The sequence below is a fragment of the Myotis davidii genome, unplaced genomic scaffold, assembly GCF_000327345.1.
Source record: "Myotis davidii unplaced genomic scaffold, ASM32734v1 scaffold1036, whole genome shotgun sequence".
Lineage (NCBI taxonomy): Eukaryota > Metazoa > Chordata > Mammalia > Chiroptera > Vespertilionidae > Myotis > Myotis davidii.
Window position 1 is genome coordinate 786,624 of NW_006287260.1, and position 16,620 is coordinate 803,243.

At 44.6% G+C, this 16,620-nt stretch overlaps 1 protein-coding gene across 10 annotated transcripts in view; it reads right to left on the reverse strand.

The window, feature by feature from the left end:
* Positions 1–619: 619 nt before the first annotated feature.
* FKBP5 (FK506 binding protein 5) overlaps positions 620–16,620 on the reverse strand; it is a 116,500-nt gene continuing 100,499 nt past the window's right edge. For all 10 annotated transcript variants that reach the window (XM_015560855.1, XM_015560857.1, XM_015560856.1 and 7 more), the window contains 5 exons: positions 13,050–13,140; positions 10,727–10,810; positions 4,690–4,875; positions 1,756–1,995; positions 620–1,124 (listed from right to left, as the gene is read on the reverse strand). In XM_015560855.1, coding sequence (XP_015416341.1) covers positions 1,017–1,124; positions 1,756–1,995; positions 4,690–4,875; positions 10,727–10,810; positions 13,050–13,140 — 709 coding nt within the window. In that variant the 3' untranslated portion in view covers positions 620–1,016. The remainder of the gene's footprint in view (positions 1,125–1,755; positions 1,996–4,689; positions 4,876–10,726; positions 10,811–13,049; positions 13,141–16,620) is intronic.

Sequence of the window (16,620 nt, forward strand, 5' to 3'; positions counted from 1 at the left end):
ACCAGTATACAAATGTTTATGAGCCAGTAAATTTAAAAAGACAACAAAGAAAGCTGCATGGGTCCTAAGAGGATATGTGATACATCCCCTCCAGTCAGAGGTATTGTGAGAACAGTCTACGTCCCTCAGAGCGGGCAGCATGGACTCAGGTGCTGCAGTGGCGATGCCGGCAGGCAGCACTGCACTCAGTTATTCCCTAAAAGGAATAGAGGAAGGAGAAGAAGCGCAGTTCTGATTGCTCTTTTCACATTTCAGCCTCTCAGAACTCCATCCCAAACAGAGAGACCGTGAAGGTTATTTTACAGGAATCTGAAAAATGTTACCTCCACCTGCGGGAGAGCTGGGACTGGCAGGGGTCCTGCTGAGGGCGGGCTGGGCGCGGGAGGAACCCACTGCCACAGGTGGCCGCTCACAGGGGCTGGGCTACGACAGCAAGCAAGTGGCCCTGAGGCCTTGAGGTCCTGGCTTTCCAGTCTGTGATGTGGCCGTGGGCCTGTGGGGCACCGACCCCTCTACTGTGGGTTCTGTTGGTTAAAAATACAACAGTTGCATTCGCAGCACTTCAGTTACTTAAAAACAACAACTTCATCCTCCTTTCCCTCATCCAACTGTAAGAAAGGAGAAATTCATTAAGCATTTATTTTCAGGTTTCTGAATTGCTATTAAAATTCAATTAAATGTAAAACCTAATAGCCCCAAATTGTTAGGATTATCTCAAGGGACCCTGAACTGGGCAGTGAAAGTTGACATCAACTGAAATGAGCTGGACTTCCACCGTTGGCTGTCTCCAGGCCGGCAGCCGTCTGTTGTCCCCCCTGGAGTGGTCCCTGCCACCCCTTGGTGAGAGCTCTGGGCAGCAGCGGGGTGTGGTCTGGGGGAAGCTACTGGTTTTGCCTGTTGCTTCCAGAATCACAGAGACTATGATGAACTTGACATTGAACACTGCTGAGTCCTGAGTTGGGGAAAGCCCGTGGAGGAGGGCCGAGTTCAGAGCCTCTTCCCTCCTTTGCCTGGTGTCATACATGGCCCCTGGCTCTCTCTTCTTCCACTGCTTGACTTCCTGTTTCTTTTTCATTGGTGACCCCTCCTAAAGTCTTCTTGCCCGTCGCTTTACTGGCCTCTTCCTGAGGAAGAAAGAGTGGAATGCTCCGTTAGCTCCTGGCCCGCAGACCGTCTGTCCGCTCTAACGGGAGGGGGCAGCACAGGACTACGCAGGCTTCCCAGCTGCCCACGGAGTGGGAGCGGTTACTTGTCTTCAGTTAAAATGACCAGCTTCCCACTGTTTGATAACCAGGGCCCTGTGGCAAGCTGGAGGGGAGGGTGAGCTCGGGAGCAGAACGCAGCCTGCAGCCGGGGAGCAGGCCTTTCTCACCCCGTGCCAGGCTGGCTCCCGAGCCTCCAAGTAGAGGGCACGCGGTGGGCAGCCCCACCACAGCCCATTTCCGGGAAAACAGAGGTCTCAACATGGAGGTATTGCCTGGAAAAAACCTGATGTGCTTGATTTTCTTAAAAAGAATAACAGCTTTAGTACATGTCTAGGCAGTCGCTTTGCCTCAGCGCCTGCATGGACAGGCCAGTGCCTCTACTACGGGCCCTGGTGAGCAGAGCAGCCCACGCTCCCTCTGGACCAGCCCAGCCTCTCAGCTTGGAACGTTTCCTTGGGCTGTGCCTGGGTGTGGGGCTGTCCCCGGAGACTATAAATCAAAGGGCGAGGTCAGTTCGGATCTCCCCGACGGCCAGTGCGCCCGCACACACCTTGGCATCCTGCTCCGCAAACTTGGTGAACATGTTGGCGTAGATCCTGCGGTCCCGCTCGTTGTGCTCCTTCGCCTTTTTCTGGCACATGGAGATCTGCAGCCGCGCGGCCTTGTTCTGGGGGTTGACTGCCAGCACCTTCTCGAAGTCGCCCTTGGCTGACTCGAACTCGTTCATGAGCAGCTGGGCTTCACCCCGCCGGTACAAGCCCTTCTCATTGGCACTGTCTAGTCCCAGGGCCTGGAACACAAAGTGTATGTTTCAGAAAGAATGAGTGTAACTTGTGGGGCTTTGAAAGAAACTCAGTATTTAAATAACTTACTAAAGCTCTCTAGCCAGGGAATTAGAAAAAGTGTACTGAAAAGATGTGCTCAAGGTTATTACATACTACTGATCAAAACACAACGAATTACCCAAACCAATTCCTGTGTTTAATACAATTTCTCTAAAGACCCCAAAGGATTTGGAAGGGGGATCTTGAGAAGTTCGTTTTACAGTTCAATTGAAAGGAGTAAATGACCAAGAATAGCTGAGAAAATTTTGGATAAACAAAAATAATAAGAGGAGAATTGCCTCACCTGAGAAAAAGATGTACTACCAACTACTGACATTAAAACAGTTTGGTCAGTAGCCCGTGAGCAAACAGGTCAGTGGAGCAGAACAAAGCAAGACAGACTATGTAAATCAGTAAGGACAGGGTTAACTTGAAAAAAAAAAAGGGGTCAAAGCAGTAGTTATCCATGTAGAAAATAAGACTTAATTCTTACCTCACATCATAAACACAAAAATAAGTTCTAAATCAAGTATATTTACATGCACTGCCCAATAAAAATAGATTTTTAAAATTATTTTTTTAAAAAAGTAAACCCACTTCAAGTAGGTATTACAAGTATTGAATGGGTTTTTTTTATACTCTTAGGGTGGGGAAGACTTCTAACCAGAAAGGAAAAGACAGATTTGATTCCGTCAACATTAAAACTTTCCTTATGGAAAAAGATGCCATCTCAAGTTAAAAGACAAGTAAGGAGAATGGGGTCCTAGTGTCCCTACTGCCAGACAAAGCGTTCAGAGTCATAATGTATAGATTGTCTCAATCAACCGAAAACAGACCAATAATGCAGTCGAAGAAGGTGAACAGGCAATCACAGAAGTAAAACAATGAAAATAATGTGCAATAAGAAATGAAAAAAATTTGTCAGTTGAGGAAAAAACTACTGGTAATCTTCAATAATAATATATATTTAAATTTAAAATGTTACTGTATTAAAATTATTGTCTTTGACCCAGCATTTCCACTTCTAGGAATTTATCCTACAGAAACAATCCCACAAGTATGCAGAGACACCACGTGATCTGTAACATCACCACCTGGATAGCTACCAAACGGGACGGTGAGACAAACCACAGATGTGTGCAATGGATCCTCAATAGGTATTTAAAAGACTGAAGGAGAGTTTTATGACAGATTGAGAATATGCAGAAAAATGTTCTCGTTTTATAAAATTATGTGTCTGAATCTACACATTCTAATTTTTAAAAGAACTTATACATATATGTTACTCTACACTGTATGGAAAAAATAGAAGGAATATGTGTGAGATCAATGAATGATTTTGGGAGAGATGGTCAACTGGAACCTTATAAATGAACTTTTACTTTCTTGTATGTTTTGTAATTTTTAAACTTGAATAACTTTATACTACTATAATAAAAAATAAAGAAGAAAAAGCTCAAAATGTAATTAACAGTAACATTTTTTCTTTGGCAAAAATTGAGTAAAACATGATAGGAACATATTAATCCACAAAACTCAAGATCTTAAAATTCAAAAATAATCTTACAAAGAATATATGAAATCGTTGCTTGTTTTTCTTATCCCTGTTTATCTTTCAGATACAATTGATTGTTAGCTTTTACCCATAGCATAACACATACTGTTGGCTCTGAGACCAGACACCTGACCTAACGGTCAGCATCACATACATGTGCATAAGAACACCAGAATCACACTTCCGACAGACAACTTCACGAACACCTGGGTTCATAGCTCAGGAAAAGTATTAATAACACAAATGTAAAAGGGAGAGGGCTTCTGATGCTCGGTGGGTCTTTCACACTATTTATATGTATTCCTAACTAGGGAATAAATTTGATGATAACAGTGACTTCCTTATATATCCTCAGTATGAGCAGTTTTATTAAAGTCCTGAAAGGCTTAAGTCACATTTGTTCTTATTAAATTGAACCTGAGGAATTACATGATACCAAGTTATAATCTGATACCAAGTGGTATTAATTTAAGGAAGGTCATGGATAAAATTGTTTCTTATCGAAACTTTTATTCATAATGCGTTATTATAAACTAGAGGCCTGGTGCATGAATTCATGCACAGGTGGGGTCCCTTGGCCTGGCTGGTGATGCGGCCAATTGAGGCAGTGGGAGATTGGCCAGCAGCGGGGGTAAAGGAGCCAAGGGAGGTTGTCTGGCCAGGGGAGGGACCGTGGTAGGTTGGCCAGCTGCTCCTGATTGGGGTCAACTGGGGCCAGCTGGCCAGGGAGAGGGACTGCACCAATCAGGGCCATGGGGGGGGGCGGGGGGGAAAGGACCCTGGGAGGTTGGCCGGGCGTGGGAGCATACTGATCACCAGGGGACAGCTCCTGCATTGAGCATCTGCCCCCTGTTGGTCGGTGTGTGTCATAGCAACTGGTCGTTCAGTCGCTTAGGCTTTCATATATATAGATAGTCTAGGCATCAGAAAAGTCTTTAATCAAAACCTTTCTGAACTTCCCAGTTCATACTGAGAAAAAAATCCCAAACGAAAAAAATAAAGCCAAATGAAAAACCCTCAACCCTTGGCGAGCAGCAGCGAAGGCAGACCAGGGATGAGGCTGGAGAGATGTGTGGCCTCTGCAGTCCGGCCTCGCAGACGCTACCTTATCGCAGCACTCCACAGCTTTGGTGTATTCTCGGAGCTTCAGGTAGCACATGGCCAGGTTCAGGAAGGCAGCGAGCAGGAACGACTCGGAAGCTTTCGATTCCTTTTCGGACAGGCCATATTCCATCTCGAGCCAGGACACTATCTTCCCGTACTGAATGACCGCCTGCAGGTACTTGCCTCCCTAGGAGAGAAGAGCTGGGCATTATTCTTTACACAGGCTCTAGAGGGGCACACGAGAAGTGCAAGCCCAGGCCTCCCTGGGAATACCAAACCCTCTAAATGGAAACCTCCTCATACAAACCCTGGGATTTCATGATTTGTTTTGTTCTCAGGGGTGGCTAGCCAGGCACTTTTCCATTCTCTCTGAAGTCCAGTGACCAGTGAGCTGGTCAGGACAGACGCTGCCCTGCCCTTACCCTTGTCCTGTTCCAAGGGGGCAGTGCTCTCAGCGAGGAGGCAGCAAGGCATTGGGGTTGCATTCTGTGGTGCCGATATCTATCTATCTATCTATCTATCTATCTATCTATCTATCTATCTATCATCTATCCATCCATCCATCCATCCATCCGTCCATCCATCCACTTTCCAAAAGGCTGGTGCGTAGTTCCAGACCCTGTCACTAGGTTACTGAAGGGGAAGTGCCTTTTCCCGGGCTCCTGGGCGTCAGCACCGTGCACGAAATACATCCTGACAAACCTAGCGACCTACACCAGGGCCGGCAAACTTTCTGCATGCACTCCACCCTCACTCACTGAGAGAGAAATCACAGAGGTCTACAAGAACGTCCCTGCTACAAAGGACTCAAGAGGTTGGCTTAAGAAATGCGCTCACCTGGAAGGAAGCCCTGACGTCGATTTTGGGCGAGGATGAAGTAGACCAGTGCCAAGTGGAGTCTGGGTCTGAATGAGGCCAAAGCTGCACCCCACTGAGCACCCCTCTTCAGAGGGAGCTTAGGAAAGGCGTGACAGAGAGCTCCCCGTTCCACTTGACAAAGGCAGTGCTGAAGGACTGAGGTTTCTGAAGGAGGCTACGAAAGTTAGTCTGTTTCTTCTTCACCTCAGAAATTTGTGATACAAGTTGCAAGATTATGAAACCAGGCCCTTTCAGAGTAAATGCTGAAATTCTTGAGGAAATCATATTGTACTTCCTATGGACTGAACTGAATCCCTCCCAATTCATACACCGAAGCCCTGCCCCCAATGTACTGTTTTTGGAGATGGGACCTTTGGGAGGCAATCAGGTTTAGGGGAGTCTTGTAGGGGGTGTCCACCAGATAGAATTAGTTCCCTGCTTCCTCTCTCCCCACCCACAGCAGCTAGGGAAAGTCACGTGAGGACACAGCAAGAAGGATGCCTTCTGTGACCCAAGACCCTGCTGGCACCCTGGCCTTGGACTGCCATCTCCAGAACTGGGAGGAAGGAATTCCTATTGTTCAAGTCCAGTCTCGGGCGTTTCACTGCGGCAGCCGAGGTAACTAAGACATAGTTAGTGCGCCTTTCTGGGCACCAGGTGAAGCAGCCCTCCCCAGTGTCAGGGTTGGCGTTTTCTCTGTCACCCTCTCCTGCTGCACCGGGAGCTCTTTGAGGACAGGAAGCATGTTCCAACCCTTCTGGAGTATTGAGGATTTAGTACAAATAGGCCCTTAATGAAGGGCTGCTGACTAATATAAGGTCAAAGAATATAATTATGGAATCCAAAGATCTTCTATCATTGGGGGCAATGTGGAGGTGGGTAGAAATGAAGGGTGTCATTTCATTTAGATCAGGTAAGGACATTTTCCCATATGCCTAGTTTCTTCTTCCTCTTTCCTCCTTCACTAATTCACCTATTAAGTTCTAATTACCTCCTCATATTTTGTTATAGGAAAAGAAAAAGAGAGCCAGGGAGGACAAAGACCAGATCTTATAACTTCGGTGGGTTTGGAATAATCAGAATGGTAGAAGCCTACAGTTTCTAAAAAGAAAAACAAGTAATAGACTTCATAGTAGTTCCTTTACATTGAAAGAGCATTTTAATTTCTTGAAAGCTCTTTCATATATATCACAATCATACATAATTTTATTTAGATCCCTTCTAACGAGCACAGTACAGGTAATTTGTTTTGTGGTACTTCTGCTTCTGATGTGCTAACAGGAGTTCTTTACTGGGGGCACATACGCCTCCGGGACATTTGGCAATGTTTGGAGATGTCCTTTAGTTGTCATGTACTAGTGGCATCTAGTGGGTAGAGGCAAGGAATGATGCTAAATAACTTACAGCGCCACGGCAGTCTCCCACTAACACAGAATCATTTGGCCCCAAATGTCAATAGTGCGAAGGCTGAGAAATCCTGCAGTAAAAGAATGCAGAAGGAGCCCTGGCCGGTGTGGCTCGGCTGGTTGGAGCATCATCCCTTGCACCAAAAGGTGGCAGGTTCAATTCCCAGGCAGGGCACATACCCAGGTTGCGGGTTTTATTTCTGGTTGGGGTGCCTCTGGGAGACAACTGATCAATGTTTCTCTCTCACATAGATGTTTGTCCGTCTCCCCCCGCCCCCCTAAAATCAATTTTTAAAAAATGCAGGAGGAGAAAAAAGCAGGGCTGACTCATAAATGGCTTGTTTCTAAATCATAGCACTGGTTTCTTGGTTCAGCCAGGGTGGTCAAAACATAGTAAAGCCTGTTTGTCTGAAAAGGGTTCCGTGGTTGAAAGACGATCCTTAACTAGCTTGCTTTGGAAATGCCTTTTCCCCACAGAGCACAAGGGGGCGCCCCATGTCACTGCTGGGTCCGCAGCCTTCTCGCCACCGCATGGTCAGAAGAAATACCAAGCACGTGTGAGAGTGAAGGCTTTGTCCTGCAGATTGCTGCCAGCAAGAGGGAGGACATAAAAACCATTTCTGTTTCCCTGAGGTGCACAGCGCCTGGCATGATGTCACGTTGTTACCGAGGCTTAATTATGTTTAGAGCCACATGAAAAGAGTCCTCTCCTACCTTTCTTCCCTTCAGTGTTCAGAGGCTGAAAAGGAGGAATGTACAATCTATGCAGCAAAATCGTTCCTATTTAGCTAACCAAAATCCAACCCTCCTAGGAGAGAGATTTACACACTAAAGTGTAAACCAAATCGCAGATCAATGGAACTGGAGCTGCAATGCCCTGATGGCATGAAATGCACATTTTTATGTCACCATCTCTGCCGTCACCCAGTTTGGACGTCTCTGCCTGCATGTGGACAACACTCCAAGCCAATCCCCGGAAAGACGAGGCCCAGGAGGGCAGGGTGGAGCGCTGAAACCTGCCCTGAACTCTGAAAAGGGAATGTGGACAGGAAATGACCCACCGACCAGTTTGAGGCCTTAGAGCTAAAAGTAGGCTCACTGCCGGGATCTTTTACCTCTAATTAGGAAGGTGCCTCTGGGGAAGTGTTCAGAAGTACAAAATGTTCAGAGACATTCTGGGAGAAAGGCTTAGGTCAGTGGTTTTGAACCTTTCATTAATTTTCCCCCAATAGCCTAGTGTTTTGAAAGATTTCGTCTGTCAAATTGCATGTTAAAAATAATATGTTCCATATGTGTGACTGCTGATCCAGATTTTATTCAAAGATCAGTAATTTTAAGAGGGTTCACAATATTTTGAAACACACAAATCACTACTGCAGTTGTGGTGCTAAGAAGCAACCAAGTTCAGTAACTGTATAGACACCGAAGCAATGCTTTTTGCTACTGGTCACAAATTCTGGCATCTCTCTGTATACATATTCGGGACACAGCCATATGGCCTGTGGCTTTGCAGCATTACTTCATTATCAGTAATGTTCCCCAAAGTTATGAGCCATCAGCAACCAATAGTTTCTGAATCGTCGAGCTGTTTTGCTACATTGAGTTGATATGGTTCTAGTTAAATGCCAAGCGCCTCAACCCCCTGCCCCAACTATTAATGTTCTATTTAGAAGTTTGGGAAATATAAAAAAATACATTTAAGGACTTTAATGGACTCCAGGTATATAGGAAACACTATCCAGGACCTGTGGTCTAAAGGGATTTTTACAGAAAATTTTCTTTTTATTCTAGTGTACTGTGTATTTGGGTTTATAAAAAGCACACTTGGAATGAATAGTTTAGAAGTATCCAGTATACATAATTGAATTAAAAAATCAAACTTGCTCTTGAGAGTTTAAAAATTTATAGGATTTTAGGGCTGGAAGAAACTTGGGGATTATCTAATCTAACTCCCTCAACTGAAAAAATAACCTCTTTAGCATTTAAATGACTTTAAATCATTTGGAATCATAAAGCCCAGTTTCCAATTCAGAGCTCATTTCACCACTGTTTTCTGGTGATCCATACAGTATATATAATAAGTGTTAAAAGTAAATATAAATAATTATGTATTATGTAAGCCAACATATTTCAACTGTATTTAACCAAAACCCATAGTAAAAAATAAGTCTTAAAAATGTCTTATATTATGATCCACTACCCATTCATACACAAGTAAACAAAAGATTTATAAAACATTTATCCTTAGTACATAATGCAATATACATTTCCACAATACTGATTTCATGATCTAGTAATGGGTTTCCCATCCAAGTTTGGAAAACAATAGCCATGCATGCTGCTCCTGGGCTGCATTCACTCTGCTTACGCAGGCTCACAGAATTCTCCAGGCGTTTCATGTGAGTGCACGTGGCCTCCACTCCCTCCAGACAAGGCAGTCAACCAACAGCGTATCTCAGAAGCAATGCTCCACAAGGACGTGCCGAAGCACAGTGTGCATCGCTGCTGTAGACTGCTGAAAACAGCATCTGGTTTTTGTTCTTGGATTGCAGTGGCAAGAAAAAAAGAAAGAAGGAAGCCTAACAACACTGCCCTCTTCTCTAACTGCTCACCAAGCCCTTTGCGGGCACAGAGCAGGTCCATGGAGTGGGAAGCACTGAGGGGCACTCTGATTAGAACTGAACAGGGTGTTATTTCTTTTTTGTCCTCAATCTGGGGGTTTAAGATCTAACGGAGGAAATCACATCTTCCTAGGTGTTACAAGAAATGGTTTTCGAGAAGCAATGAATGACAAAGATCATTCACAAAAGTAGGTGTGTGGCCATCAGAAGAAATGAATCATCTCCTATCAGTTTCTTTTAAAAAAAATATTTTTATTGATTTCAGAGAGAAAGGGAAAGGGAGAGATAAAAACATCAATGATGAGAGAATCATTGATTGGCTGTTTCCTGTACGCCCCCTACTGGGGATCAAGCCCGCAACCCGGGCATGTGCCCTTGACAGGAATCGAACCCTCAGTCTGCAGGCTGGCACGCCATCCAATCAGCCAAACCAGCCAGGGCTCAGTCAGTTTCTTTTGAAATCTGTGCCTGTTCTCTTTCCTTCTGTCACGTGCCTTAGTGACTCCACTAAGACGGTGGAAAGGAAAATGATGTGAAACTTACCCTTATGAATTCCATCACAGCTAACAATTATTTTATTCTTTCTTTGTTTCATCCCACAGACACTCATTGGTGCCAACTATGAACTAAAGCAAGATGCCTCATGTCTGCAGTGAGTGATCCAGTGGGGGTGGCTGGGCAAGCCACGCTGGTCTTTCTTCAGGGAGGGTTACAATCCAGAGTAGTCCATGCAAAAGGGGTATCTGTGCCCTGGCCACATGGCTCAGTTGGTAGGAACATTGTCCTGTACACCAAAAGGTTGTGGGTTCAATTCCCAGTTAAGACACATACCTAGGTTGTGGGTTCAGTCCCCGGCTGGGGTACAAACAAGAGGCAACCGATCGATGTTTCTCTCTCACATTGGTGTTTCTCTCTCTCTAAAAATTAATAAGCATATCCTTGGTGAGGATTTAAGAAAAAAGAAAAAGAGGCATTTGTATTCTTTTGTCACCTTAATTCATTCTTTCTCACTATTTTTTATACTGTAAACGATAGACCTGTAAAAATTCAGGCTTACTCTTATCCAGAGGGGTGTTGATAAAATTCAGAGCAGGGAATACCAGCACAGTTCATTAACCTCTGAGTGAGTTCTCTGAGACAGAAACTCACATACCTTGAAGTACACAGTTCCCTTCTCCTTGACGATGGCAGCCTGCTCCAATTTTTCTTTGGTATCCATCTCCCAGGATTCTTTGGCCTGTTATGTAAATATGTGACAATGGTTAGGTGAATAGAGAAGGAAAAGGCGTCAGCTGATGCCCATAGAACAAGCAGTAGCTCTCTGTAGAGGCCACCTACACCTCAAACACACTGTCTTTTAAAACTCTGCCACCACCAAAGTGAGTTCTAGTCACTGCCTGGCTAGAACTGGCTTTCCAATGACAGCTGCGCGGGACCCTGCTGCCCAGGAGGAGACTGCGGCAGAGCGCGTCTCTGGAGAGGCGTGAGATGAGGTCACACAACAGAAGCTAGGGTTCCTATTTCCCTCCCATAAATGGCACCACTCAGTTGCCATTATGACTTGGAGCTGTTTCTCTCAGGCTTTGGTTTTCAACTCTAAAATGGGAACACTATTGCAGGCAAGTCACAGTTGTGTATTCATGAGAATTTTAAAAATCCAGGCCATGTAGTTGTCTTTTCCACTCTAACGCAGCCAGATATATAAAGCTTCCACACTGTATCCACCTGCAGATGTATCCTTGGGGAATTTCAAGCAAAACATAACTGGGTAAAGCTGATGTAAAAACACAATTCCAAAGCCATAGATAAACGATTTAATGATCATCTGCTCATTTGTATTATATGTCATTATTCTCCCTAATTAAAGGTATGAATCCAGAGACAACTACACTTCCATTATGAACAACTGGATTTAGGAGGATCAGAGTCCACAGAACAATCTGGGGTCCTTCAGGTAAAACAAGGCTATGTCAGAGCCACTTGCTGTGTAGGAATTATAAGCTTAAGTGGGTACTTGTAAAATTCTCTTTCAAGACACTTGGTGATGTATTCCTGGTGTTCCACTCCCACCCCTCCAAAGTAAATAATGAAAATTACTAGTCTTTCTGGCAACCCCATGTTGCTTCCCAACAAATTAGCTCTATCATTTAAAATCTAGTAACCAGGGTCCTTTGCGTTTTTCTATTAGGTTCAGTCTGTATGAAGTACTAAATGTCCTTAACACGAGGCAGAACATCAAATCGCGTTGCCTGCACAGCACACCCCTTCTTCACATGGTTTCAAATAAAGCAGGTTCATGGATGCACCTGGGCGATGACAGACCCAGCTCACTGTGGGCAAAGGAAGGCCCCGGTGGGAAGGGACAGGGAGCTGCTTCATTAAAAAGGGAAGAGGAAAGTCAAACGCCCACATAACCATATGCAAGGCATGTTCTCTAACAATGTGGCGGCAGAGCTGCAGGATCGGTACTGAGCTAGCAGGCCGTCTAAAGAGGTACTGTGACAAGAAGCAATGGTCAATGTTGAGAACATGTTTGCTTTGAGGAACATGAGTGTGAGGTTTGGTCAGCAGCATCATTGCTAGGGGAGAATCCCAAAGCAGAGGGCCTCCCCTGCCTTTCTTAGCCCAAAGCTCAGGTCTACTGGACTGACAATGGTCTCCTTTCAGAATCTAGTGAAAAACAGAGTCGTGTTTCCAGTCCAAAGCTTAATGCACAGAAGCTGGAGGGAGCCCTGAAGCGTAAGAAAGGCGCACCAAATGAGGGCCCTCGGGAGGGGTGGGCTCTGGTGACTGCTGCACAGGGACTCAGCTGGACTCCACAGAATGTCTAGCTTGGGCACACGCTCTGTGCTTGTCCGGTGAGGCTGCTGCTGGGAGCTTCCAGGGGAGGGAGATGGAAATATACTCTAGAGGCCTGCTGTTTCTGCCCTCAAGGCCACTGACAAACTCTTTTTTTCTACTTGGACAGGTATGAAAAGAAAAGGCCTGGGGTTAGCAGGGTGTCCCCGTGTTCCTTGTCACAGAGCCTGGTGGCCCATGAAGCCTTGCAGTTTTGGACAGTAACTTGGAGCCACGCTGAGGGCCTCTTCGCCGCTCCCGAGAAGGGTACAGTCCGTTCAGCACTGGAAAACGGCGCCCCTCCTCCAAGGAGCGGCTTGGCAGAACGTGAACCTTTTTGTCTTCAACCCAGGAAAAAAGTACAAAAAGAACAAGTCTAGGAACAAATAGGGAACAAGTGTTGGATTCTACCCAAAAAAGAAAAAAGAAAAAAGAAAAAAAAGGGCTGACACATAGGAACACACTCTGAACACTGCGCTTTGGAGCTGTGGGTCAGCCATGCTGGCTCAGGGGTCCCAGACAAGACAACATACAAGTAAGACCACTGACTACGCCACCCAGAAATACATTCTATAGGGCACAGGAAGTGGGCAGAGAAGAAATATACCACGATTTCAGAGAAGCTGGTATTCTCTCACCTTTTCGAAGCTCTTAAGTGTAACTTCATATATAAGCTCAGCATTAGGTTCAATGCCAAATTTAGGCTTCCCTGCCTCTCCAAAACCGTATCTGCAATGGAGAGTAAAAAAATAAAACTTTGTAAGAATTGGCATATTTCCAGGCACTTCCTTTGGTACTTTGTGGCATCACATGAGCGCAGAGCTAGCATCGGCAAAGTACACAGACCGGAGACCCTGAGGACAAGCCAGGTGCTGATCAGAAGACCCGCCAGGTGCCCCTGCGGCTTCAGGAACCAGGCCAGACTGAGCCCCCTTCCTTCTTCACATCCCCGTGCAATTGCGACACCTGTTCTCCCCGGGACAGCTTGCTTAATGTGGCCTTAATGTCACTGCCCTTTTGTCTGCTTGATTTTCTATCGAGTTCTTTTGATAAAACAGCCTTCATTGGCTATTAGCCCCTCCCCGAGGCCTCATCAGCAGGAGGGCAGAGGACAGGCACTGCTGTCACACTGCTGTGCCCACAGCGCCATGCATTAGAGGCTTTAGGAAGCTTCCAGCTCTGAAGTGCTGTCTCCATCGAACAGCACCACTTCCAGTCAGATGAACGGGAGGGAAGGCTCACATAGCAGGGGGGAAATACATTTTCACAGTATTTCTTCAATAGTTTTAAAGAGCACACTAGAAAACACAAGTGACATAACTAACATACCACCAAAAAGAAGAGCCCTAGCAAGTTCTAACCCCCATAAAAGACATACTTTCCCCCTGGATGGTGGGGCTCAGTTGGTTGAACGTCGTCCCGTATACTGAGGGGTTGCGGGTTTGATCCCCAGTCAGGGTGCATGCAGGAGGCAAACGATTGATGTTTCTCTCTCTCCCGCTCTAAAAATCAATGAAAACATAGTTGGAAAAAAAGAAAAAGAGAGAAAGCAATATTCTTACAGGTCTGTGGCTCTTACTCTAAATGCTACAACTTTTAGCCAAAATCTATCTGAACAAAATCACTGCAGACATATAAATTTGATTTTCAGATCACATTAATAAATACAAGGCATTTGGGGAGGACACATCTGCCAGAATGAAGTGCTGACGGAGCTTTGTCTGTCTGGTTCAATGGTTTCTCCGGGTTTCGAACAACACCCAGCATATTAGGAAAGCATGCACTGGAATATATTCTGTTCTCATCTACTAGTATTTCAAGCCAGACTACTCTTTTTTTTTTTTAAAATATATTTTATTGATTTTTTACAGAGAGGAAGGGAGAGAGAGAGAGAGAGTCAGAAACATCGATGAGAGAGAAACATCGATCAGCCGCCTCCTGCACATCCCCCACTGGGGATGTGCCCGCAACCCAGGTACATGCCCTTGACCTGAATCGAACCTGGGACCTTTCAGTCCGCAGGCTGATGCTCTATCCACTGAGCCAAACCGGTCTCGGCCAGACTACTCTTTAATATATGGAAGAACATTGCGAAAACCTTAGTAAACCCAAATGTTCAGGCTATGGGTTGAAAGATGTCAAACCAGGTCGATGCCAATGAATTTTCTCTGGGGCAAAAGGACCAGAGTTGGAATATACAAATCCTGCTGCTTGCACTACTCTCTTTACCCCTTGCCTAAATTTTCCCGGAAGAAAATGATTGCTCACTCACCTCCACTGTTACACAACTAAATGAAAGCTGCAGCCGGAGCAAGGCCATGAGAGCTGGTAGGAATGGGGTGTGGTGTCATAATAGCAGGGCAAAGGGTATCTTCAGCAAAGAAACAAGAGGACGTAATTGCCAGTGGCCAATTATAGGAGGTGGTGACCAGTTCTCTACCTGAGCTCCTAGACCTATGTCACTGCTATTGTGTTCCTGCCATCTGGTAAATAAAGAACATTCCGTAACTGCTGGGAACTGGGCTGGGGGAGAGTCCTTGCTGAGCGTGTTTACTGACAGCACGTTATATTTGGAGCCCTGTGCTACACAGGTACAAATCCAACAGATGACCTGGCACGCGCCTCAGACCATTGGCTCTCAACAGGGGTGGATTTAAACCTCCCACCTCATGGATATTTGGCAATGTCTGAAAATGGGTTTATCACACAGAGGAAGGGGGTATAGGCATCCAGTGTGTATAGGCCAGGGAAACTGGTGAACATCCTACTACTATGCACATGTCAGCCCCCACAACCAAGAAACTTTCAGCCCAAGATGTCAGGAGTGCTGAAGATGAGAAAAGCTGCCTTAGTGGAACTCACAAATAGAGGTCTCATGGTGGGCAGAGTGGGGGTAGGGTCAAGGGAGACACCAAATTGTCCTGATTTTTATCAGTGGGATTAAGGAAGATTGGGGAAGGGCATTATTCCTATAACCTCTCCTGGGTTCAGATGAAGAGATTCTGTGGCGATGCGTGTGGAGCCTGGGAGGAGCATTGAGTCTGACTGCCATGTTACACAGAAAGCTGTCTGCCTGACACTACACCAGCCTGGCAGGCCAGGACCTCAGGCACAGAAACGCTTCTCCCTGAAGACAGACACCACAAATGGGATACTAGGACTTAACCAACAGACAAGCTGGGCTACAGTAACAGAAGGAATTCGTTATGTTTTATTTTCTTTTTTTTTATTGTATCTATATGAGAAGATGGATGTCAGTGGAACATATTTCACAATATATGTAATTCAAACCATCATGCTGTATGCCTTAAACTTAATATATGCCAATTATTTTTCAATAAAACTGGAAAAAATATACTTCTATTTGGTGAATTGGAAAGGCGACAAAGCAAACTTTAATAAATCCCAAATAAATAAAAATAAATAATAAATATAATATTCTTGGATCACAATTCAATAAAAATACATTTTTTAAAAGTCAGAAGGAAAAAGTCTTCCTGGCTAGAGATGCTAAAATCTTAATCTTAAGAAAACTGTTGATGCAGGGGTACTTCAAATAAATACGATAATATGTGTAGAAAAGAATAACAAAGAAAATAGTATATGTCAGAATCTCTGAGATACACATAAAATGGTACCCAGGGGAGCATTCATAATATATATTTTTAAATATCCCAAATCTAATTTTACTCCTTTTGCATATTATTCATGTAACAATTTGTAGTACTTACTGATATACCTTTATATGTATTTGCTCTCACATGCATATACAAGTATATAAATATACAAATAAGCAGGGATTAATTTGTAGTCTTTAATTACAGTTTTAAAATATAATTAATTTGGTAATAAAGTAAAACAATATAGATGACATTAATGTTCTTGAATAGTTGCCTGCAGACAGCTGAGATACAAATAGTGACTATTAATGACCATTAGCCTTTATGTGCATATAGGCACTTAAGCCATAAGTTCTTACCAATTGCTGCCTTTTTATAGACAAAGAAACTGAGGCTCAGAGAGAAGTGCTTCCTGAGAGTCACACAAAGAGGAGTGCAGAGCTGGGATTTAAATTCAGACTCTGGAACAACAAAAATCACAGACATTCCAGAAAACTGGGATCTTAAGCCAGCCAAAGGAATGATATTTCAATTTTTCATTTTTATTTTTTTATTATTATTTTGTTAGGGTTTTTTTTTTTTGCTTTTT